Source organism: Exophiala spinifera, assembly GCF_000836115.1.
Source record: "Exophiala spinifera strain CBS 89968 unplaced genomic scaffold supercont1.9, whole genome shotgun sequence".
In the NCBI taxonomy this organism is placed as follows: domain Eukaryota; kingdom Fungi; phylum Ascomycota; class Eurotiomycetes; order Chaetothyriales; family Herpotrichiellaceae; genus Exophiala; species Exophiala spinifera.
In genome coordinates this window covers 546,194-569,060 of record NW_015622521.1, presented here as the reverse complement: position 1 = coordinate 569,060, position 22,867 = coordinate 546,194, and the positions used below count along the sequence as shown (strand labels likewise).

Sequence of the window (22,867 nt, the reverse complement as noted above, 5' to 3'; positions counted from 1 at the left end):
GGAGTCACATCATACCACACGTGGTGGATGCCCCGAAGCGCTGGCTTTGACCGAGGCATCTGGTTCAGCTGCTGTTCGACGGTGAAGACTTCGTATGCAGGGGTTCATTTGCAGCAAGGATTGGAAAGGGTGTTCTTCTGCAGGGACTGGCATGTTCCAGTGAGACATCGCTGCTTGGGAGCCTTGATGTAGGCGAGATTAGCGACTTTGCGCTGTTGGAGTTGTATGAGTGTGACGGCGAAAGTCGGTGCCCAGTGGCAGCACGGAGACTCGAGAGGCCCCGAAGGCCATACCCTTCCCCGCCAGAAGGAGATGGCCGGGGAATGGAGGGCGGTTGAGCCAATGGGGGGAACCCCGGAGCATCCAGGGCAAAAACAGGCCTTGACAGTCCCCCGAACGAAGGCCGACAGAGTCGTCTGGCCGATGGGTGCGAACTGCGAAAGGATGCTCCCCCAGCCCAAGGTCAAGTCATCAAATGCTGACGCGACGAGGAAGATAAACATACAACACACGTCTCGTAAAAAGCAATCTCACAGTGCATCAATGTTTGTGTTCCGTGCTTCGATGTTGAGATTGAATTGAATCTGCTGTCTACCAAATCCACCTGTCACTGCTGGCGACAAGCTGCCGATGAGCTGTCACGGAAGATAGCTCTCGCCGAGCTATGACCACGTAAACACGTGTGGACGACATGGAACAGGACTCAACGCGGAAGAAACAACAATTGTATGCTAATTCTTGATATCCCAGGATAATATGTTTCTAGGTACAAAACTGCACAAGAAAGCGGGATTGACGATTTCAGTGGTATGCACAAAGATTCACATTTCTTTTGGATCCCAAGAACTCGCGTACAATGCTAGATAGCCTCAAAAGATTTCCATTCATTAAGATAATACCAAAACCCGAAGAATCTGTCATGAAGACCCTTCTATACCGGTGAAGGTACAGGAAAGGTCTACCATGATCCAACAACGACAAACTGAAAATCGGTCATCTATCAAGTTGCGCCGGCTGAAGCATGCAAACAAATTGCCAAAAGGAGGTCGTCATGTCCCACCATAAAACATGCCGTCTTGAAATGTCGCGTGCTGCGGTCAGAAGCGCCCAACCGTATCGTTGCCCTCGGGCCTCAGAAAACGTTCAAGAAGCAAATGCAGGAGCTCCCGACAAGAGACCGGATGCGAGCACCCAGCTCAGGCCGAGAGCTTCTAGCAGTCCACCATTTACAGGAGGAAAGCGGCGATGGCACCAACACCAGCAAGACCAGCACCAACGTTGAGGGCGTTGGCAGCACCAGTGTAGGTGGCTGGGGCAACTGGAAGAGAGGACGATGGGGTGTAGGTCCAGACTGGAGCAACTGGGGTGCTGGTCGAGGCAGGAGCAACTGGGGTGCCCCAAGTTCCCCAGGTGGTGACAGCGGCAACGGGGGTGCTGTTACGGAGACAAGTTAGTATTCGAACTGCAAAGACAACAAAACATAGGAAAATCTCACCTGCAAGAGGTGGCGGTCTTGGTCCAGACGGGTACGGAGATGGTGCAGGGGCAATCAGTGATGGTAAGGGTAGTGGCGCCGGTGCAAGAGTAGGTTTTGCCCGCGTGGACAATGTTGGTTGGGCCTGGCACATACGTGGTGATGGTTGAGACAACCTTGGTGGTCCAGCTGGCAGGAGCAGAGGTGGTGGTCCAGTCACCCCAGACGACGGCGCCGCTGGTGGTGGTGGTGGTTGTCTTGGCCGAAGTGGTGCTGGCGGTGGTGGTCCAGTCAGCCCAGGCGGGGTCGCTGCTGGTAGTGGTGGTGGTAGTGGTGGTAGTCCAGTCGTCCCAGACACCGGTGGCAGAGGTGGTGGCGACGGTGGTGGTGGTCGTCTTCTTGGTGGTGGTGCTGGTGGTGGAGGAGGTCCAGTCATCCCAGGCACCGGTCTCGGAGGTGGTGGTAGCAGCGTGAGCTGAGACAGCGAGAGCCGCGACGGCAGCGACGGTAGTGGTGAACTTCATTTTGATTGTTGGAGTGGTAGTTTCTGGATTAGAAAACTAGTAGATTCGCGGGGATTGGATTTGAAGATTGAAACGAGTGTCGTGGTACAAAGACCGGAGTTGTTTGAGTTGCTAGCGAGCGACTGGAAGTTGGAGTTCGATCTGAGAGATGCAGAATGAAAAAGACGAGACTACAGCGAGCGTGCGGGCTTGATATACAAAGCATTGGAAATTAGAGTGGCTCTTTAGCGTTGATGGTGTTTGGGCGTTGGTGGATCGCGAGATGGAAGCATTTTCGGCAGCGGTGGCCCTGTCAGGGGTAGCGTCGTCTAGCGCGGTCCACCCACGCAGCCTCATTAGACGACCGGCCTGGTCATTGGCGGTGCAACGAAATCACTGACCTTGCTTCAGAAGCGCCGACCCATCGGAATGCCCCTGGACCTGCTCGCCGGCTGTCGCTGCCATCTCATCGCGGGCCACCGCTGATGAAGCCTGTCACTTTGTTGACTCTCGTCTTTGTTGACAGTATAACAGCCGACTCGAGATGACGATGTGATTGTTTTTCCCTCGACGCTCAGATGGCAATTTGGCTCTCTGATGGCTGTCGCCAATCAATGCTGGAGCTGGCTGCCTCGGTGTCTGCAGCTCCGATGGTGTTCTGGCCCGACGAGGCGAACTGCTAGCAGAGTTACGCCTGTTCTCGCTTGTGTGTAACCTGCCGTGCCCCAGCGGTGTAGTGAATCTACCGTATCCTGTTGCTCCCCGTGCCATGGCCCATGAGAACCAACTCAATTAGCTTTGCCGTGACGCGATGGGCTAGTGTCAGGGGAAGGACAAGTGCAACTGGGCGCACCGCATAGCATGATTTGGTGTTTCGTCGACGTTGCGTTGGGTGGTGTCCGAGCCACCGGTGTAGACTCCACGTCCAACAAGCAACCAAACAGTCCGTGTGCAGCGTCGCAAAGCTTGTCAGGATCCAGCCGCAGCAGCGCACATCTGCTTGCCATTATTGTTGGTAGGCGATGGAAATGAACATGACGGTTAGAGTGGTTGCTCTGGTGGCTTCCGGAAATTGAGTGCCAAGATGGTCGTGGAGCGGACAAATCACGAGTGCTTCCTGGATACAGGCACCTTGTTAGCCTCGTCCACCCTGCAACCTTTTCTCATCCTTGCCCCCATGCAATTTCTCCAGACTCTACAGTACGCCCTCGAACACGTTCTCATCTTCTCACCAACAAATCTTCTCTGGCGCCAGAACGCCCAATTATTGATCCGTCGTCACCATGTGGTTACCGCCCCAGGGAGTGCTCCCTGCTCCAAAGCTTCGCCATCCACCCGCACACCAAATCCCTGGTAGCGGATCATACTCTACGAGAGAGTCACAGTGGTATGGCTATCAGATGATCCCTACACGCAGGCGGAACCTCTTATCACGGTCATCTAGACTTTGGCCATAGCGGAAAGCTCGAGCATGAACAATGTCCATGCAGATCCTACCACTATCCGATAACGTCAGGACTATCAGTTGGTCTTCGACCTTCTAGATGTGCAGCGCGAGCTGAGGCATTCGTCATCTCAGGGACTACATACAGTACTCATACATCAGTACCAATAGTCCCGTGCGGACCTCGTCCTCCTTGCTTTACCTGTCTAGGTAGTTGTGCGAGTAGATATGTTGAGCAGCATTTCAGGAGTATGATTCTGAGCAAAATGCATGTGGTCTCCTGAAAATTGCAAACTCACAATTAACAATGTATATTTAGTATACTTCATGCTACAGTACTATCGATATCACTTTGTGGGCACATGTGTATTTACGGAAGCGAACCCCAGTTAGATTCTGGATTCTTGCAAAGAGGAGCAAATTTGCCCATCCACCACCTCTAGTAATGTATGGGTGATTACGCACCATCCTAGCGATAGGCACTTGCCAACTTTGGGGGATCCGTCCCTACAGCTGGTGTCGGTGGTGTCCGGAATGACGCTGTCCAGACTCTTTCACCAGGCGCCCTAGGGCCATAGCTTCTTGACTGTTGTCCAGTTGCAGGCAAAACAAACAAACCGATATCGATGCTTGTCGATCGACGTTGGTACCTGAATGTGAACTCAAGATCTTCGCACGGCGATACGATAAGGTCAACTCGCCCGCCACAGACGTACATGCTACTCGTGCTGTAGGAATAATCGCTGCCCCATCTCCTGCAAAGCACGATCAATGGACGGTAGCCAGGGGACCAGATGAGACAAACGCTATTCTCGCCTATCGTTTGAATCCTCATCTTATCCTCATCCAAGATGCCCCGAAGGTTTGTACTAGAGATGCTTGCATTGATTCCATACTCCGTGCGGTAGCTCAGAAGACTCGGTTGGCAGAAAACTGTTCATTCCGGACCAGACAGCAATCTGTGTTCTTGCCGGTGCTCCGTGTGTGGCGAAAGTCTTAGCGAACTGAGACAGCTACAATACGATATTCTCAACGCCTGAAACTTAAGTCAACGGTGGGTTTACCTACCGTAGGATAGTCAAGTTTCCTAAAGAATAAATAGCACTCGCTTCAATTACAAGGGCAGGGTCTGAGACATGGCGAAATGAACAGCTACCAAGTTTTTTGTCGTCCTCCGGCCGCCACCAGTAGTCGATTGGGTATAGCCCTTCTAAGCTCGGCTTACCCCTGACACGTGACCGGCCGTTGCTGGAGCACGCAATCTGCCCTTGGAAATTCCAGAAGTCAACCACAGACCATGTTTGATGGAGCGTGCGATATTGGACAGTCTGCAGCTCCAAGATTGCAAGCGCTTGATAGATGACAATATCAGCTCATTTCGACTCCTGAATTCTGGATGCTCTGCGAATAGATCACAGGAGAAAGGACGTGTCAATGTGTGAATGTGTACGCAGGAACCGCGCCTTTTGCAGAATCTCTTCATTTTCATAGCATCTACTCGAGACGAGACTTACCATGAACCGTCACTACACTGAGCCGCACCCTACATCGCTTTCTGACAACATCTGAACTTGGCCACAACACACCCCTACAACAGATCCTGAAGGAGGTCAGGACAGCTGAAGGAGACGTCAGATCGCTCATTCTATCACTTGACCATTGGTAGGCTTGAATTTACAATGCCAGAGGTATACAATGGGCTCCTGAAACAGGGAGTTGAACAATCTTGTGATACGTTTCATTCAAGATCGGTTTGTGCTGGCAAATCTTGTGCTCATGGATCTAACAATGTGCCATATCAGCCGCCTATCATTTCGAGGGTGATTGATCCATGTAATATTGATTGGTACAGCAGTGCGAAAGCGACGACCACAAAGCTATCAGCGTCTTCCGACAATTCCTCAGCAGTGAACTTCGTCTCAGACGACTATCTCCTCCCTCCACGCCTGCGAGTACGAAATATGTCACTGTGAAACTCTCCAAAAGCCGATTAGATCGCCTCCTCTTTTTCTGGTCACCTTATACAGTGTCTGGGTTGATTGGACGGTGACCCTCCCTCGCCGTTGGTTTATCGAATGCCCATCATCAAGTGTGGTCGTGAGCATACTGATCTGTATGGCTGAGCTTTGATTCCAGATTGCGAATGGGGCAATGGGCACATGGCCAGTAGTGGATATGATCTGTCTGTTTGCTTGTACATACAGCATTCTCGAGGGTCATCATGCCATCCAGAAGAAAGGCAGGACTTGATCGAACAGGAACACACTGTACTGCTGGATTGCTGGTAAGACCCAAAGGCGTGATCTTGCGGTCAGGAGGTGAATAATAATGGGCCCTCATGAATGCTGAATTGAACACAAAGAATACATACACGGCATCCGAAGTGGACGGAGCGATCACATGGTCGGCACCACAAACTTCAGGACCTGAGTCAAAGCAGAGATGGACAGACATGCCAACAGCGATGTGCTTTTGCAGCAACGCAACACCATGACCAGGCGCAGTACCTATTCCCGTGGGTAAAGGCGAAGTCTTTTCTTGAGAGACATACCTGATGGTTCTACGGTGGTGCATTGTATCGGGAGTGTTCTGCTGTGTACGTTGTATACATTACCTACACCAACAGTCGTATTGTTCTCGAATGACCATATAAAGTGGGAACCGATTTCATTTCGCACGGCATGAATGATTCTATCTTTTGTCTCCATCCCGTGACTAGTTGACACCATGTCGCAAAAAGACGCAATGCCATCAACCGGTTTCACAATGATTATCATCGCCCGACGAATCAGTCTCGATGTATCCATTGTATCATCTCGTGAATAGGTATCTGTAATCGATAATCAATGACATTGATGAAAAGTGATGATTCTAGTCATCAGACGCTCATCAAGACACCAAACACACAAAGGGTAGGTAACAACATGTCCAATCAGGCTTATTCAGATTGTCTCTCAAGGTGGTGCGGTGGACCCGAGACATATCAACATCGCCCACAGACCTCCAGCAGCCAAAAGACGGCTGGAGCGCGAGAACTGTTGACTGACGAGAAAAGTCCTCTTCATCTTGGATTTAGTCGTGAGGAAAAGGGAAGAGAAAGAAAAAGGTGAGGCCAAGATTGTTTGACTCTAAAAGGGCAAAAGATCCGATCGACAAACCTGCCTTGTTCAGCCGTGGTGGGCTGCGTTCGGGCTTGACTCCGCATGGCTTGGACTTCGTTCCATGAATCAGAACAAAAAAACTGACGAGAGCCCCCCATATATCATCCATCAACCCAGAACCCGGATCGCCTTAGGATCTGGTGTTGAAACAACATCTTGGTCTCAGATCTCAGATCCCGGACTCACCCAGACTTCAAACCTCACGGAATATTGATCTTAACATCATGTCGCGAACGCTGATCTCGCGACGAATCTGGGGAACCGCTTCCCGGCCCTCGATATGCATGTCTTGCAGATCTAGGGTGAGGAGTCTGTCTTCTACGACACCCTTGAAGGCCACAACCAACGGCGAGGCCCAAAACAAGGTCAGCACCAGCAGAACAGATGAAACCCAGTAATTGAGTACATAGACTGATGGTCAAGCAGCTGATGGGCGAACATCTCAAAGATGCCGATCCGGAAATCTACGAGATCCTACAACGAGTATGTGACAGGTCTTTCTCGTCGCCGTCATCAAATAAAACCTCCAGCTCTGACCCGATATGCTGTCCTTAGGAAATCAAAAGACAACAGCACTTTATCAACTTGATTCCATCCGAGAACTTCACCTCTCAAGCAGTACTGGATGCCCTCGGAAGTGTCATGCAGAGTGAGTGTTGTGTTTTGTCCTGTTTGCCGCCGCACACAAGTCTAATCAACGCGGCAGACAAGTATTCGGAAGGCTATCCTGGAGCACGCTACTACGGCGGCAACGAGCACATTGATGAATCCGAGCGTCTCTGCCAGTCTCGAGCTCTCGAGACATACAGACTAGACCCCGAACAATGGGGCGTCAACGTCCAACGTGAGTACAACACCGTTCTGAGAACCCCCTAAGTTCCCTCAACATCGCCATCAGCATCGGTGTCGATGATCATGATCATGATGTATATGACTAACCCCCAAACCCGACAGCCCTCTCCGGGTCCCCGGCAAATCTCTACGCGTATTCGGCTCTCCTCAACTCTCACGAGAGGATCATGGGTCTCGACCTGCCCCACGGCGGCCACCTGTCGCACGGTTACCAGATCCCGAGCAAGAAAATCTCCATGATCTCCAAATACTTTGAAACGTTTCCGTACCGGCTCGACGAGTCGACAGGCCTGATCGACTACGACCGTCTCCACGAGAACGCGACGCTGTACCGGCCCAAGATCATCGTGGCCGGCACGTCGGCCTACAGTCGGTTGATCGACTACGAGCGCATGCGGGCCATCGCCGACGACGTGGGCGCGTACCTCCTCTCGGACATGGCGCACATCTCGGGTCTAGTGGCGGCCGACGTGATCCCCAGCCCGTTCGCGTACTCGGACGTGGTGACGACGACGACTCACAAGTCCCTACGCGGACCCCGCGGCGCCATGATCTTCTACCGCAAGGGCGTGCGGCGCACGACCAAAAAGGGCGACAAGGAGCTGTACGACCTCGAGAACCCGATCAACGCGTCGGTGTTCCCTGGTCACCAGGGCGGGCCGCACAACCACACCATCACGGCGCTCGCCGTGGCGTTGAAGCAGGCCCAGTCCGCCTCGTTCCGAGAGTACCAGCAGACGGTGCTCGCCAACGCAAAGGCCCTCGCCGACCGCCTCGGCGGGTCCGGGCTCGGCTACAACATCGTCAGCGGCGGGACCGACAACCACCTCGTGCTCGTCGATCTCAAGAGCAAGGGCATCGACGGCGCCCGCGTCGAGCGCGTCCTCGAACTCTGCGGCGTCGCCTCCAACAAGAACACGGTCCCCGGCGACAAGTCGGCCCTGAAGCCCGGGGGCTTGAGGATGGGATCCCCCGCCATGACGACGCGCGGGTTCCAGCCCAACGACTTCACGCGCGTGGCCGAGATTGTCGACAGCGCAGTCGGCATCGCCGTCAAGGTCGACAAGAACGCCCGCGCAGACGCACAGGCCCAGGGCAAGAAGAACCCCGGCGCCGTCAAGAGCTTTTTGGACTATCTCAGAGACGGCACCGACGTACCTGAGATTCTGACCTTGAGACAAGAGGTCGAGGATTGGGTTGGTACTTTTGCTCAGCCTTGGATCAAGGAGTGAGTGGCACACGCGCGCGCGCACACACACACACACACACACACACACACACACACACACACACACACACACACACACATCCAAGATGCTGTACCTTCACACCTTACCAAACTACCCTTACCAAGGGTACTCAACCGGGGTACCAAGTTGGTGTAAGTTGCCTGAGGGGGGTAGAAGGGAGACAAAAGGGGTGGAACCATTCTCTACACACTGTACACACTGTACATACTGTACGTGCATGCCACATCTTGATGAGTCACTTGCTTTATAGGAGGATAATAATCGCCGTGAAGGGAAGGGAAAGGAGAACCAAAAACAAAAAGGCGAAAAGAAAATAGTGTACTCGAGAAAACTGATGACGAAAACAAGAATACCTAGACACCTACAGTACCAGCCTGTACATGAATAATCGAGGAGTCATCTCGGCGATCGATGAGAATTCCAGCTAGCTGAGAAGAAACCATTGAACGCCATATTGATGCCCGTCTTTTTCAAAAGTTCACTGTTTCATTCACTGTTGACAGAAGCCAGCTTTGAAGGGGAAAAAAAAAGGTTTCAACAAGCTGAGGACACGATAAATGTCGTCTTTCAAAAGTCCAATGGTCGATGAAAGTCGGTTTGAAACAAAAATTAAATTTCCCCGTTTCAACAAAGCCGAGGAAGGACACATACACACTCACTCACGCCCACACACGGTGCTGCTATCTTCGTTAAGTTTCATGGTCGGTCAACGTCGTGGTGTACCTACCTACCTACCTACCTACCTACATACCTAGTCACGGAGTACGTGCCTTGTACCTCACTCGGTGACAGGTAACAAAGAATGCATGCCAGCCACCTAGGTACCTCAGGTACCTGGTACTCGCCGTCTCGGAGTGATGTCGATGATGCCGATCTGTTGTGATAAACACGCAATACGTGAACCGGGGAGAGTGGTCGGTCGTTTCGATACTTGCTTGGTTCCAACGACGAGATCCGCGACGACGGCAAATAAATAGAATTAAATTAAATGCATTCTCCTCAGCAAAACCCGAATACCGCACGTACCTATCCGTACTACCACGACAACTAACGACCACCCAAAAGGAATAATCTAATTAATTACATTACCATAATCATCAGACATCTTTTATCGACTACTAAATTCATGACCTTTTCTACCATTCTATACTAGACAGACCTGAGGTTCTTCAATTTTCCTTCCGGAGTAAAATTACATTAATCATAGCCTATTTCAAAACACACCTGAACTTTCCATGTCGCTTGTTCCTGTTCCCGTTGCTCTTGCTGGTCAACTCCTCAATTCGGCAAAAATAAACGGAAAAATCACCTCGCACGCCTTTGCAAACACAAATACCGCCTGTATCAAACTGAGAGGGAACATCAACACTCCATTCTCCTTGAACAAGATCCAAATACTGTACAACGCCACGCTGAAAAAGTGATAAAACAGAACAAAAGGCCTATGGATGACGGCCGCCAATAACCCGACCGGCTCACTGATGCATTTGCCGCCGAGCTGGAAGTACCGAAAACAGCCCTTTTGCAAATACTTCAACTGCCAGTCGTCGGCCGCGAAGAGGCTGTAGAGTGCCTGGGCCAGAATGTTGACGATCGAAGTGAGGGTTTTCCGTTGCCAGTGAAACGAACGCATCTGTTTGAGCACCAGCTGCGTGTCGTACAGATCCGGCACGTTTTCCGGAGAGAGCAATTCCGAGACGAGAACCACGTCACTAAGCGCGACCGTCATCCCTCCGCCTGTCAACGGATGCCGCATGTTGAGGGCGTCGCCCAGGATCATGAGCCCGGGGGTCTTGTTGGTCGTGGGCGGCAGGAACGAATTCGGCATGCTTCGCAACGTACCCTTTTCCAGAGCCTCTTTGAACGAAGGTTGGACCACTCGCGGTAAAGACGGCAGAACCACGTTCTGAAGGTGGCCTTTGATGCCGCCGTTCGCCGGGGACGCCGACGGTAGACCTTCAGGAACATCAACCAATACCCGAGTCTCGTGCGTGCCGATCTGGTAGAGCAGGACCGGCGAGTTATCGCCCAGAACGACGTTGCCGTGGAACGCAGCCGGGAGTTGGCAGTCGATCAGCTCCAAGCCCCAGAACCTCGACTTGACGCGGGGAGTAAGGGGAATGTATTCTTTTCGAAACTTTGATGCATAGCCGTCGCAAACCACCGTCAGGGATCCAAAGAAGCATTCCTTTTCCGTCTTGCGAGTGACTGTCTCCACGCCCAGAATCTGCGACATATGCGAGGCGCCGATGATGCTGGTGACTTCTGTTTCGAAAACCGTAATGTTCGGGTGCGTCAAGGCCGCCGCACGCAGTTTCGAGATGAATCGACCGTGGTGGAACGATCGTCCTTCGTATTTGCCCGACTGAGCCCCCGCATTGTTCGATAATTGGCCTGCGATGACAGGATATGGGATGGACACTTGCTCGTCATGGTAGATGACCGTGTAGCCTGTGACTGGTATCGCGTCAATGTCGTTCAAAGTGTGTTGCAGTCCCAACTTGGTCAACGCCTGGACACCGCCAGGTTGTAAAAGCTCCCCAACGATCCGGTCCGGCTCTTTCAATGATTTTTCCAAAAGAATGACACTGCGGCCTTGGTTCGCAAACGCCACCGCGAGCGCAGACCCGACGACACCCGCTCCGACAATCACCACGTCGCCTTCGTGATGTACTCGTCTGCGCACTTCCTGGAGATCGGGCTCGAGGTCCCCAGAGGATTCCGACGAGGAGTCCAGTATAAGAGGCATCGTGACAGCAAAAACAATCGAAGGACAGAAGGAAGGGAGAGAGAGTGGAAAGAAGTCCCAAGGGAGCTCTCTACCGCGACATCTAACCTTGTCGAGTCACACTGGAAAAGGGAGGACTAGAGGAAGACGTCGAGGATGCAATCTTATAATGAATGAAGACGTTGCAGGCGGTGAAGGGGAGGGCTGTGGTCTGAGATGTGGTCTGACCAGAGAGAAGCAGCGGATTGACGAGTCCTGGCCAAAAAATGGTGACGATGGAGACTCTGGCGCACAATCGCGGGCGATGCGTGATGAAAGGCTACAGATTCGACACTTTTAAGCTTAAACGTAGCCTGACCAATAACATGACCTCCGAGCACATGTCAACGCAGGAACCGCATCGGGTTCTTTGGCCCTTCCGAGTCGTACGAGGCGCAGGCAAGAAGTCAGCATAAATACTACATACAAATCCTCGCAGCCTCAGCCTCGCCATCAATCAGCGATTCGACACGAGCATAGACTTCCGCACGGATACATGGCACTGCACATCCAACTACTCGCACATCTTGTTAACAATGGTCACGCTTCTTCCATTCAGTCTGCCTCTTCCCCATCTACACCCTTCTTCTCGTTTTAAGAGTACAAGAGTACAACTCTTTCCCGCTCGCTTCATGCTTGCTATCATTTGCTTTTCGTTTCTTTCTGCAGAGAATTCCATCAACTGCTTCTGTACTGAAACCTCCTGTTCTATGCCGAAAATCAAACAACAACAATAGCCCGGACCATGGGCTCGTTTCGCTATGCATTCATTTCGGATGCCGTTCCATGATCGTTGAAAACGCCCTGAAAACCCTACAACGCTTGTAGCCGGCAAGCATGGGTTCATGTCCGGCTGCGTTCCTGGCGAGCCTCCTGAGTCGTATATACGTAAGCGTCGCCATATCTCCATCGTTGGTTGCTGGGGATAGATGGTTGCCCGGATCACCATTATTCTATCCAGCGCGCACTGGCATTCTCCGCATGTCAGCAAGTGACAAAGGCCAGCAAGTGACAAAGGCCAGCAAGTGACAAAGGCCAGCAAGATTGTGTCCACGCATAACCCAAAAAGTATGATTGGTAAATATACGCTGACGATATCATTCTTCCACCCTTGTCGTCATGGGGAGTTGTCGACTGCTGTACACTGCGCGTTATGAACATCTGCAAAGGAGAACCTAACCGCCTTTTCGTAGTGACTCGTCGGCCGGGATGGCTTCTCCTCCTGTGAGCTTTGAAGCTTGATCCTCATTCTCCGACTTCACCGTTTTTTTGTGCTTCTTTTTCTTTTTCTGTGTCTGCCACCGAGGGTTCGCGACGCCACTTGTTGGAGGGAGCAGGTTTGAAACAGGTATGCTTGCTGAACCATTTGTCCTGGGAGAAAGTGGTAAGTTCAGAGTGTCCGCAGGGCTTTCCACGGGTATGCCTGGTGGCTCTTTTTCAGGAACAGCATCGCTTCTGTACTTCTCCATAAAGGTAGCTCTAGGGGATGGAGTCTTTGATGGAAATCCTTCTACTCTGGGCGAAGGTGTACGCACCTCCTCTACCGAGGATAGTTGCCGTTCTTGAGGCCAGACCATGCCCGCTTGCTTGCCCAGCCCTGACGCCGTCATCCCTACGGACTCGGCAACCCTTGTCCCCGACTGTGGAATCTGCGGCGCAGATGCAAGCCCTAGAGTTCTGAATGGCAAATGGCCGTTTGCGTATTGTAACGATGAGATTTGCTGTCGCGCCGATGTAGGGCTCCCAGGGGGACTTCTATCACTGGTAAGTTCCAAAGCGTCCTGTGACTGCTCATCTGAACTTGAAGGAGTGTCAAAGGCTAAATCCTCCGACGTAGATGCGCTAAAATTTGTAGGATCATCGCTACCGTTCAAAGACCGAGTAGTTCGTCTCCGGCGGGGCGAGTTGACCGACCCATCAACAATCAACGGCCCTAATCGTGCCTTTGCTGGCTCAGCTTCGACTAGGCGAGTCTCGGCGTCCGTGCCTTCGGGCTGCTGACTGGTTAGGCTTTCTCTCGTCACAGGATTAACCAACTGGAACGAGGGCGACTCTTTTCCCGAGGGGGATCGAACGGAGGCAGATGCAAGTCGAGGGGACAGACCTCCTCCTTGAATTGCAAGGCCTGCATGCGACGGTATCGGAGAGATTGCGGTGCTGTGGGTATAGGCAGACAATGAAGGAGACTGTCCTACATAATAGCCAAGGTACTCTGCGGGTCTACGCCCGACGTCATACATGGGAACGTTTACATTGTCAAGATAACCGGGATATTGTTCCTGAGAATTCGAAGAGGCGGATGATCTCCTCCCCGCAAGCGTGTCTTGCAAGGGAGGAGCATCAGCCCTGGCCGAGTAGTGGTTGAGCGCGGATAACGGAATAGACCGGGCCGGCTGTGAATGGGCTCGAAGCGAGCCACCCGACGAAGACTGTGTCAGCGATGTTCGTCGAGAAAACCTCCGAGTGTCTGGAATGACAGAGCTAACCCGTGGGGAGGGAGGGTTTGTAGAGACGCCGTGATTCATACCGACTGTCGGAAGGTATGGAGATGCCGGAGCGAAGCGCTGCTGGTACAGAGGTGCCGAGAGCGGAGCTCGACTGATCCCGTTGGTTTGCCCATTTGAACTATGATCTCCGCCTTCATCTTGGGTTGCGTACTGGGGATAGGGTGTAGGTTGGTGGTATCCCGCTGGTAGTAGTCCTCTCGACCGAAGATTTTGTTGGTGCAACTGCATCCTCAGCTCCTGCTCCTGAAGCTGCAGGTACTGATATTGTTGGAACAGCTGATCGTGAAGAAGGTGCTGTTGATGCTGAGCTTGGAGATGTAGTTCTTGCGGGGTCATCTGGAAAGGCAAATTGCGCAGGTAATTTTGGCTCCGTCCTGGAGGGTTCGATGACCGGCGCCCGTTGCTGTTGCGGCCAGGACCACCGGACCCCCGACCACCACGCTGACCACTTCTGCCTGGCCGGGATGATTGTTGGTTAGCTTGGGATGTAGTTTGTGCCGGCGGGGGTTGTGGTATAACGGGTCGTGCCGCTGGAGGAACGAAGTGCTCAGACGGTCTTATTTCTTCAGCAGGATACTCAAACTGTTCGCAGCATTCTTCTAGATTTCCTCGTCCGATCATGTCAAATGCTCTCCGTAGCTCGAGGTGGATGCCACGCATTGACGTGTCGTCAGCTGTGTTTGCGAGATTGCGAGACACATTGAAGGGCTCCTCAACACATAGCCGATTGTCTTGAAGCAAATGCCATTGTTTTTCAACCTTCGATAACAAACGGCCTAATCGAACCGACACAACGTTCTGTTCAAAGTCGAGTTCGTGGCCGTAGTATCGAAAGAAATGAAACAATAGCTCGCCCAGGGAAGACTTGTTACGAGCGCCGAAATCTTTGTACGTCTCCGTGTTGCGGTCAAATGACACATTCACTCCAGCTAGATATTTGGGCTCAAGCTTGGGCTGCTGCTGCAAGGTAGGCAATATAGGCGGATCTCGCGTTTGAAGAAAATTCAAAGTGAGGCATATCCATGTATAGGAGCTGAGAGTACCTCCGAGGGCTTGATGGTAGGGATCAGTACAAAAGGTTCTTGCGGAGGTTACGGGAAACATACCAGCGTCATTCAAAATCCTCCTCTTTGCCCAGTGCTTGATGATCATAGCGAGGGGTCTCACCCGATCGTCAAGCTCGACGTAGGTACGGACAAGCTCGGTGTTCTCCAGGGCCAAAGGGTTGTTTACATTGATGTCGCATGCGACCTGCAACTCAGGATCCCAGACCTTTACAATGGGAACCTTTGCGCTGGAAACGCAGACTACTCTTTCCATACCGTGGTTGGCGAGAAGCTCGGCGATGGAACACACCCGCTCCATTTCCCGACAGTCTGTCGTGATGCAAATATCGACATCGGAATCTGAAGTTCCCAAATTATTTCCAGTCGAGCCAAAGACGTTGACATTGATGCGCGATTCTGGCCATTTCCCACGCAGAATTTTCTCGAGTTTGTCGATGAAGTTTGAGCGTCGTTGCTCACTTTCAGCACTGGGCAGCAGCTGCGTGTACAAACCTTGCATATCGCGGGTGAGCTTTTCATTCTCTTCGTGGTTGAGCCTAACCTTCAAGTCGGATTTGTCCTTTTCCAAGGGATCTGGCCCATACGAGTATGGCACACGCCGACGCGCTCTGGCCATTCCGGTTTCGAATCTGCAACCGCCATAAGGTTTAGTTCGCGCCGGCGGCGTATGGCTTTTATCTGATGGTGCTGATTTGGGAGAAGTATTCTTGAGAGCGGGCTCCGGTGACCGCGACGCTCTGTGGTTCGGTGGAGACCGTGGTCGTTGAGAAGGTGTTGATGGCACAGACTGTGACTGTGGCTGTGACGACGCCGACGCCGTGTGCCTGCCCAGTCGCTGCTCCATTTTTGTTGTATAAGCCGTGGAGGATGGCACGGTCATCGAGTTGGAAACAATGTTCCCATCATCTTCCGGTAGACTATCGGTCATCAGACTCTCCAGGGCTGCCTTAACAGATTGAGACGAGCCTCAAGCGACTGGGAAAGGTACCGCCCGTCGATATCGCAACTGTTATTCAACTTTTGTGTGCTAGAAACCGGTAACTCTTGGGGTGTGCAGTTATGGCTTCAAAGGGGTAGAATGAGTACCAGGTCCACAGATGCCAATGATGGACTAGTCACGGCTCTCGAGTATGGTTGCAGGATCGATGGCCCTGAAATCCAGCAGACGAAGTATTGCCCAGGTTCTATGTCCTAGAATCGCTGGCCAGCCAGTGTAATGGTGTTTCGACCGCAGGCGATCGATTGGGCCGAGTGAGCCCGTCAAGGGCAGCGAGGGAGGCAAAGAGAGATAGTCCGGCGAGTCGAATGTAGACAGTATACAGTTGGGAAGGCGGCCGAGGCCGTAGTGTAGCTAACTCTTAGAAGACCGTGGTGTAGGAAGGTGGTCGACTAGTCGGTCTGATGCGGGCGAGGTTGCCCTTTTGTCGAGGGGAAATTTGAGGGAGAATACGGTTGGGTTGGCAATATACAGGATTGAGGATGCGAGTACAAGCAGAATAGGGCAGCTAGACGCGTGTCGGCGAGGAAGACGACGAGGATGCCGGCGAGAGTCGAGGGTCAGAGAGGGCGTACAAGAGAAGGTATGATGAGGTTGCAAAAGGCACAATGGGCACGCTTGTTCCTGGCTGCGTCCCAATCCCAAACCAAACTGCGCTCGCTCACAGTGAGGTGCGACCTTTGGGGTTAGCGGGCGCCGGTGGACCAAATGGCTTGCCAAGCGCCAATTGCAGGCGCTCTTCAGGCCTCAGAACAGGCGCTCAATCTGCGTTTCCTCGTGTCTTTTTGGCCGTTTGGATCCAATTTCCATCGCGAACCTCGCCAGGCACTGGCAGCGTCTTAGTCATGCCTCCTTCTGTGCTCGTTCTCGCTCGCCGGCAGAGTACAAATTTAAACATGGCACCGCTCACCGGAATAGCGTACGGATGACGGCGCTGTGCGACAAGCAGGATCCCCAGAAATACGCAGGGATCTGAGGTCTAAGATTTCTATTCAATGCTGCCATGCGCCGGGACGCCTTTTACCGCCCCGGAGTCTCAGCCGCGGCGATCTGCTGGCTACAGGCGGCCTACACATGCCGTATGCCTCACTGCTTCTCATCCTGCGACTTTGAGCCTTGCTCGGTAGCCTGTCATGGTGCGAGGCGGTGGGAGAACCACACCCATATACCTGTCAGATCGGATTAGCGCGAGTCATTCTCGAACGTGCCGCGTTCGCTTCTGGAGGTGATGTGCCCTGTACAACGCTGCGGCTCACTTAAGCCCACTAGAGGCATTGGTGGCTGCCACCTTTCAACGCTAGAGCTCATGATCACGAAGTTCCCCTTGTTGTTGTGCTCAGGTCAAATAAGGACCACAGACCACAGTCCACACACCGCTCATCTCAGCTGCAGCACGCGTGATATCGACTATTTACGCGTGCCAGTTGAGACCTCTTAAGGGCTCGGGTCAGCATTTTAAAAAGGATTCAGGTCCTTCGCCGAACTGAGACGGCAAATATTTTGCTTTCCACTCTCGATTCGAATGAGACACCGTAGCCTTCGTACCAATATGCCCCTAATGGGTCAAATTCCATTTATAGCCCGGCCGACACCGCTCCGCCTTTCTCAAAATATGCATCGCTCCTTGAAAGAAATCAGCTCAAAGTATTACGTCGAAGACATCATCAAAAATTCCCTTTTCCTTTCAACCATCTATTGTTACCATGGGCCGGGATTCCACCCGGTGGGTAGGTAGGTAGGTAGGTCTATGGCATCGCGGTGTTTCGTTCATGCACGAGTCGTTCATGTTCACCTCTTTTGCTGCACGCGTGTCATTGGTTCAATACTTCGAATGTACTGCTCAGACAATGATGTACATTTGACCAGTTGATCGCGTCCTTGTAGGAGCCACTCACGCCCACGTGTGTGTCACAAGCTCGGATATGGAGCACAAGTAGGTACAATACTCATGCGATTACGGGGCACGGTGTACTTGCACGGGGAATCGTCTGTCCAGGTTACGTCTGTCCAGGCTATTTTGTCGGTCGACGACCTTCCCTTTTCGCTAATTTTTGAGCCATTGTTGGGGAAGACGTCAAGATCCTGGGCAAGTTCGTGATGTATATGGAGGTGAGACAACGTTCTTTTGTAGCCGCAGCAGCAAGACCTGCGGACCCTATATTCATCAGTCCGTATATACGAGGCACACTTACTAAGCCCAGGAAAAGCCTTTGGGCGTTACTTCGTACTCAGCAGAACTAGAACAGGAATAGGAAGTCTCGCAATCGGGTGCCATGAATGAAGATTCGGTTCCCATTGCGAGATGCGCCTCACAACTCACGAAGGAGGGTCGTGGCTATTTTGGTCATCGTGATTTGCTTTGCTAGATCAATCCAGTCGTTCTAGCGAGGATATATTGCAGTATTACCTTCAAAGATCCCAAGCTCCACGCAACGCCCGCCTCATGGGATCGTTGCATTCACTGCGAATGCCCCTCACACAGACGAGAATAAAAGTGCAGTCGAAGCAAAACGCCAGTGCATCAGGCCGAGGCCACGGCCACGAGCAGAGCCATAATGTCATTGGACGGAGAGCAAAATCAAGTTCAGGCCCTGTAAGATTGCCCAGCGTCAGCCCACTGTTTTCCGGTGCAGCCCCGGTCGCCCCTGCACAGCGTCTGACGCAAAAGGCGACGAGCTGGTGTGTGGCCCTGGATTGACATTGGCTTGATTGCCTCATCATAGTCGCCCTGCAGCTACATCACAAATCCCGTATCACCATCGCCACAATTTTGTAAGCTGTGTGTGCTTGTGATGCCAATTCGCGTGGCATCGAGGTACAGTAGGCAGAGACAGCTCGAGTACAGCGGCGCGGAAGAAGTGGCCTTGGATGTGCGCGCCTCAATTTGCGTAGGCGATTGGAGATTCGCCATACTGTGCACTCGTAAAAGAAATTCGTAACCACTTCAAGGCCGACGAACCCCTTAAATCAGGCTTGGGGTCGACAGTCGCAGTCACGAGTACTTGTACCGGCACCTCATCAGCCATGCAATCAGCAACATGGTACTTCCTCCGTAGCCGCGTTCTCGAAAGTGTCAACCATGCATGACCCGACACGTAGGGCACCGGTAGGTTGCATACAATACGATCGACTCGGAGTCGAGCTCAAATTAGGAAATTTGAACAAGAGGCCAGTGTGGGCGCTTCTCCCCACCTCCGAACACGCGGCGAATGGTCTAGCGAAGGCCTACACAAGTGTGTTCGAGGAGAAATGGTGTTGTCTAAGCTCCTCTAGGTCGTGGAAACATCCGGGTAGCAGTTGGCAAGACGGCAGGCCGGCTAGAGGCGCGCGCATCCTGGCAAGCCATTTTTCCCTGTTTTCCTTCGCCTTACAGGAGCTCAGGCATTGATTTTGAGCCTCACCAAGGGCACGGCATGCGTTGACCCAACCCTCCCCAATGGATGTTGGGCATCTCAGGTTCACCAGGGTAGGTTATTCTGTCCTCCAATGCCAGCCCGGCTGACAGCATAGCCGGCAGAGTCGAAGAACCCAAGTTTGAGACGACTCGACAGTCTCTTGCCTAGCGACGCCGCTTGGCCTTGTCTACTGCAACCGGGCATTCTTTAGGCCCATGTATGTCCCGCTTGTACTGTATTGGTCTTCGCATCCAATGTCACAGTGCCTACAGAGTGGCATTGCGCAATGTGTTGGGCATGAGACGGCCTGAAGTAATGGCCGAACGCACAACATCTTACAGACTCACCCGTCTTTAATTGCTCCGGCGACTCATTCGTGGCAATGGATGGAGTGGAGGAGGAGGCAAAGCTAAGCACGACGAACATGGAGTATGGAGGGGTATCGCGCCGGTGGTCTGTGAGCCCCAGGGTTGTTTAGCAGCTGGAGGTTTGGAGGATGGATACGAGTAGCGAGTGCTCTAGCACTGGACAGTGAATCACATAGCCAACAGCGTGCATACACACGGTACAGTACATATTGAAGAATTGTATCCATACGGATAACGGAGGGATGAGTGAGTCCATCAGACCGGGACCCTCCACTTCCACCTTCGAATTTCCTTCTCTCCCACCACGCTGTTCTCCACCAACCAACCAATCGAGGCCGCATCCTAACTTTTTTTTTCTCACCTCCTCTCACGCACCTCGATTACCTTCATCTCGACTCCCTCTCGTTCTCCTCCCCGTCGCTCCCTCCCTTTCTCCGTGTCGCCTAGGTTGGCCCTTTGTCTTCGAGTTCTGCGCATCCTACGAAGCCCTGTTTGTCGAGTTCCTCTTCGGACTTCCCCCCCTTCGTACAGTAAGTCTTCGGTCGATACGGACACCTTATTCTTCGTTCCTCATTTCCCCGTCGTGCCTCGGGCAATTCGACCGATCCCGCCGTCTCCATCATTGGCTCGAATACAGCCGATCCCTCGAAAAATATGACTTCTCTCCCCACCTAGCTTTCGGCACCAAAAATCATCCAAGACAATACACCACATGTTTCCACCCCCTCTCCCATTCCACTTGTGTATCTCTCTCTGCTCGTACCAGACATCTAGCCAGTCGCGTACCATATCCTTTGTTACGACCTTTGAAGGCGCAATAAGACTCATTGGTTGTCTGATAGCTTACTTCTTTCAATATTTGTGACGCCAATTGCGCTCTTCCCAACCGGAACCTTATACCACAAGTTGCCCCCCTCGTTTGCGGCCAACAAACCCATAATATACCTTTTGCGAACCATGTCGTTCTACGAGCCACAAGGATGGCAGGCGCCCGTCCGGCAAGCTTCCTGGGAGCAACCTCCGCCGCCATCGAGGTCGGGTTAGTGAAATATGAGGCCAAAAACATGCCGGAAGATACTGACGGAACTCAGAAGCTGCAAGTTCTGCATCACAACACGAGGATAGCAATGCCTTTGCCACCCAGTTTGAAGGTATAATCATGCATTGTTCGCGTCGAGACATCTTCTGACCCGAGGCACAGAGGTAGACCGAGCTATGGATAATCTTGTCAAGAGTGGGAAATTCTACGCTGGCATGGCTCGACCTAGCCCCGCTGGATCCAACGCACGCTATGGTGGTGAGTTTGGTATGTGTTTTAGCGCAGGAGACTTCTAAGAACGGCTTGCTGACGACGTTCATTAGGAAGTCACCGCGGCCACGGTAATCGTCCTTCCGTGGGCGACTTCGACCCTTCTCGTCCTCACCCCGGCGCCAACCTCCAGAATTATTACGCTTCCCAAAGACACCAGGGTCGCCATAACGATGGCGATCAAATGATGCAGGCGAAAAGACGGATGGCCGCGCAAAGAGAAAGGGAACTTCGCAACTACCACCAAGAGCAGCAGTACAATAGAAGTAAGCACAATGACGGACAAGAGGCCCCTACATCCGACTCACCCTTGGACAGGCGTATTGGCAGAGATGTCATCCAATAAATCTGATCGCTCAATGAGTCCGAGTACTTTGAGCGAGGAAGGCCGACGCGAACTAATTGCACGCCAACATCGTGCACTTTATGGTGGCGAAGGCTCAAGTTTCGTGGGACAAGTCCCGTTTGGTGAGAACCAGGGTGGTCCGAGCTCCGATACTACCCCTGGAGCGGTGCGTGGACAGTCGCCAAGAGGGGCCGATCCTTTCGGTATGGGAGGGCAAGGCACTCAAGGTGACGGTGTTTCTCAACCCACTGATATGTCGCGCGGCGATAAAGCAGCCTCCCCAGTCGGTCAGCCGTCCGCTGGTTTTGGAGGACTGGATGCGGCGATTTCATCATCAGGCAAAGTACCCACGCCGCCTTCGGGAGAAGAAAGCTCTCACTCTCGGACCATTTCCAAATCTACCACTGCACCCGTTACAGGAGGAGGGATGGGTCCCATCGGGAGCCGGCCAGGTGGTCAACAAGGACCGAATCAACCTCTCAACAAGCGCACGACATCCCCTCTCCCCTCTTCTCTCGGCTATGGATTCTCGCCCAACGAACAGAACGCCGATCGATCAGCATCAGCCAGCTCGAACGCCAACAATCAGAAGGAATCCGGCAACTCCGGCATGGGAGCCTGGGGCACAGGAAGTGGTGTCTGGGGCTCCAACAAGATCGGAACCACGTCCGTCTGGGGTTAAATGACTTTTTACGACGACATGACCAGGAAGATGTTATGATCTGTAGATACGGAGCTGTGTTGGCATCTTCGGTGTACGGGGCCTAATTGTGCGGATAGAGTGAATCATGTGTGCGAGTGTGTTTTGTTATGGCATGATGGTGTCGTTGGGGTGCTTTCTGCATAGCGCGTGTTGTGGTGTGGGTGTGCGGATGGCAAGGGAACCTGTCTTGTTCTCTGCGCGTCGGAGCCAACAAGTTGTGGATATACGAGTCCATTTATTTTGCAACCGCTATCGACGACGATTCTGGGAAGATATCGTGGGGGGTTTCAAAAGGAGTAGGAATGGGCCATTTATGTCGAAGTTGTGTGGAATTTTCGGGTTTGTTGTTCATTCGTTGTTTCTCGGGGGTTGGAGGGAATCGAAAGCGGAAGTCTGCACAGCATGGCATATTGTTTCTGGGCTGGCAAATGACAAAGGCAACGGTCTGATGCAAAAAGAAAAACACGGAGTGCGATGGCCGTCCCTACTCAGGATGGGCTTCTAGTGGATGGTCTGTTGCTTGAGCGAGCATGGCAAATTGGGCTGAAAGTTTTGGCTGCTATGACATGGACTCTGCAAAGCATGGCGTTGTTGGGCTTTGACGTTTTTTTTTTCTTTTTTCGAAAACCGCTGGGAATGTTGATTGGGGGTGGAATGGAAAGTAAGGACACTCTTGGACTATGGATTTTTTTGGGCTTCTTGGGTCGAGGTCATGCGAGTAATT

At 52.5% G+C, this 22,867-nt stretch overlaps 5 protein-coding genes across 5 annotated transcripts; 2 read left to right on the top strand and 3 right to left on the bottom strand.

The window, feature by feature from the left end:
* Nucleotides 1–1,226: 1,226 nt before the first annotated feature.
* Nucleotides 1,227–1,998, bottom strand: PV08_11231 (uncharacterized protein; the record flags this gene model as incomplete). Its single annotated transcript, XM_016385541.1, has 2 exons — nucleotides 1,227–1,434; nucleotides 1,496–1,998. The coding sequence occupies 2 exons, from the start codon at nucleotides 1,996–1,998 to the stop codon at nucleotides 1,227–1,229; spliced, it is 711 nt and encodes a 236-aa protein (XP_016230485.1).
* A 4,998-nt stretch (nucleotides 1,999–6,996) lies between these two features.
* PV08_11230 (uncharacterized protein) lies at nucleotides 6,997–8,666 on the top strand (the record flags this gene model as incomplete). Its single annotated transcript, XM_016385540.1, has 4 exons — nucleotides 6,997–7,065; nucleotides 7,138–7,231; nucleotides 7,289–7,426; nucleotides 7,537–8,666. 4 exons carry the CDS (start codon nucleotides 6,997–6,999, stop codon nucleotides 8,664–8,666), a joined length of 1,431 nt encoding a protein of 476 aa, XP_016230484.1.
* A 1,288-nt stretch (nucleotides 8,667–9,954) lies between these two features.
* Nucleotides 9,955–11,433, bottom strand: PV08_11229 (uncharacterized protein; the record flags this gene model as incomplete). Its single annotated transcript, XM_016385539.1, has 1 exon — nucleotides 9,955–11,433. One exon carries the CDS (start codon nucleotides 11,431–11,433, stop codon nucleotides 9,955–9,957), a length of 1,479 nt encoding a protein of 492 aa, XP_016230483.1.
* Nucleotides 11,434–12,626: 1,193 nt separating this feature from the next.
* PV08_11228 (uncharacterized protein) lies at nucleotides 12,627–15,869 on the bottom strand (the record flags this gene model as incomplete). The annotated part of the gene is made up of 2 exons (XM_016385538.1): nucleotides 12,627–15,010; nucleotides 15,065–15,869. The coding sequence occupies 2 exons, from the start codon at nucleotides 15,867–15,869 to the stop codon at nucleotides 12,627–12,629; spliced, it is 3,189 nt and encodes a 1,062-aa protein (XP_016230482.1).
* A 4,873-nt stretch (nucleotides 15,870–20,742) lies between these two features.
* On the top strand, nucleotides 20,743–22,122 carry PV08_11227 (uncharacterized protein; the record flags this gene model as incomplete). Its single annotated transcript, XM_016385537.1, has 5 exons — nucleotides 20,743–20,824; nucleotides 20,880–20,936; nucleotides 20,987–21,091; nucleotides 21,148–21,360; nucleotides 21,413–22,122. The coding sequence occupies 5 exons, from the start codon at nucleotides 20,743–20,745 to the stop codon at nucleotides 22,120–22,122; spliced, it is 1,167 nt and encodes a 388-aa protein (XP_016230481.1).
* Between the last annotated feature and the right edge of the window lie 745 nt (nucleotides 22,123–22,867).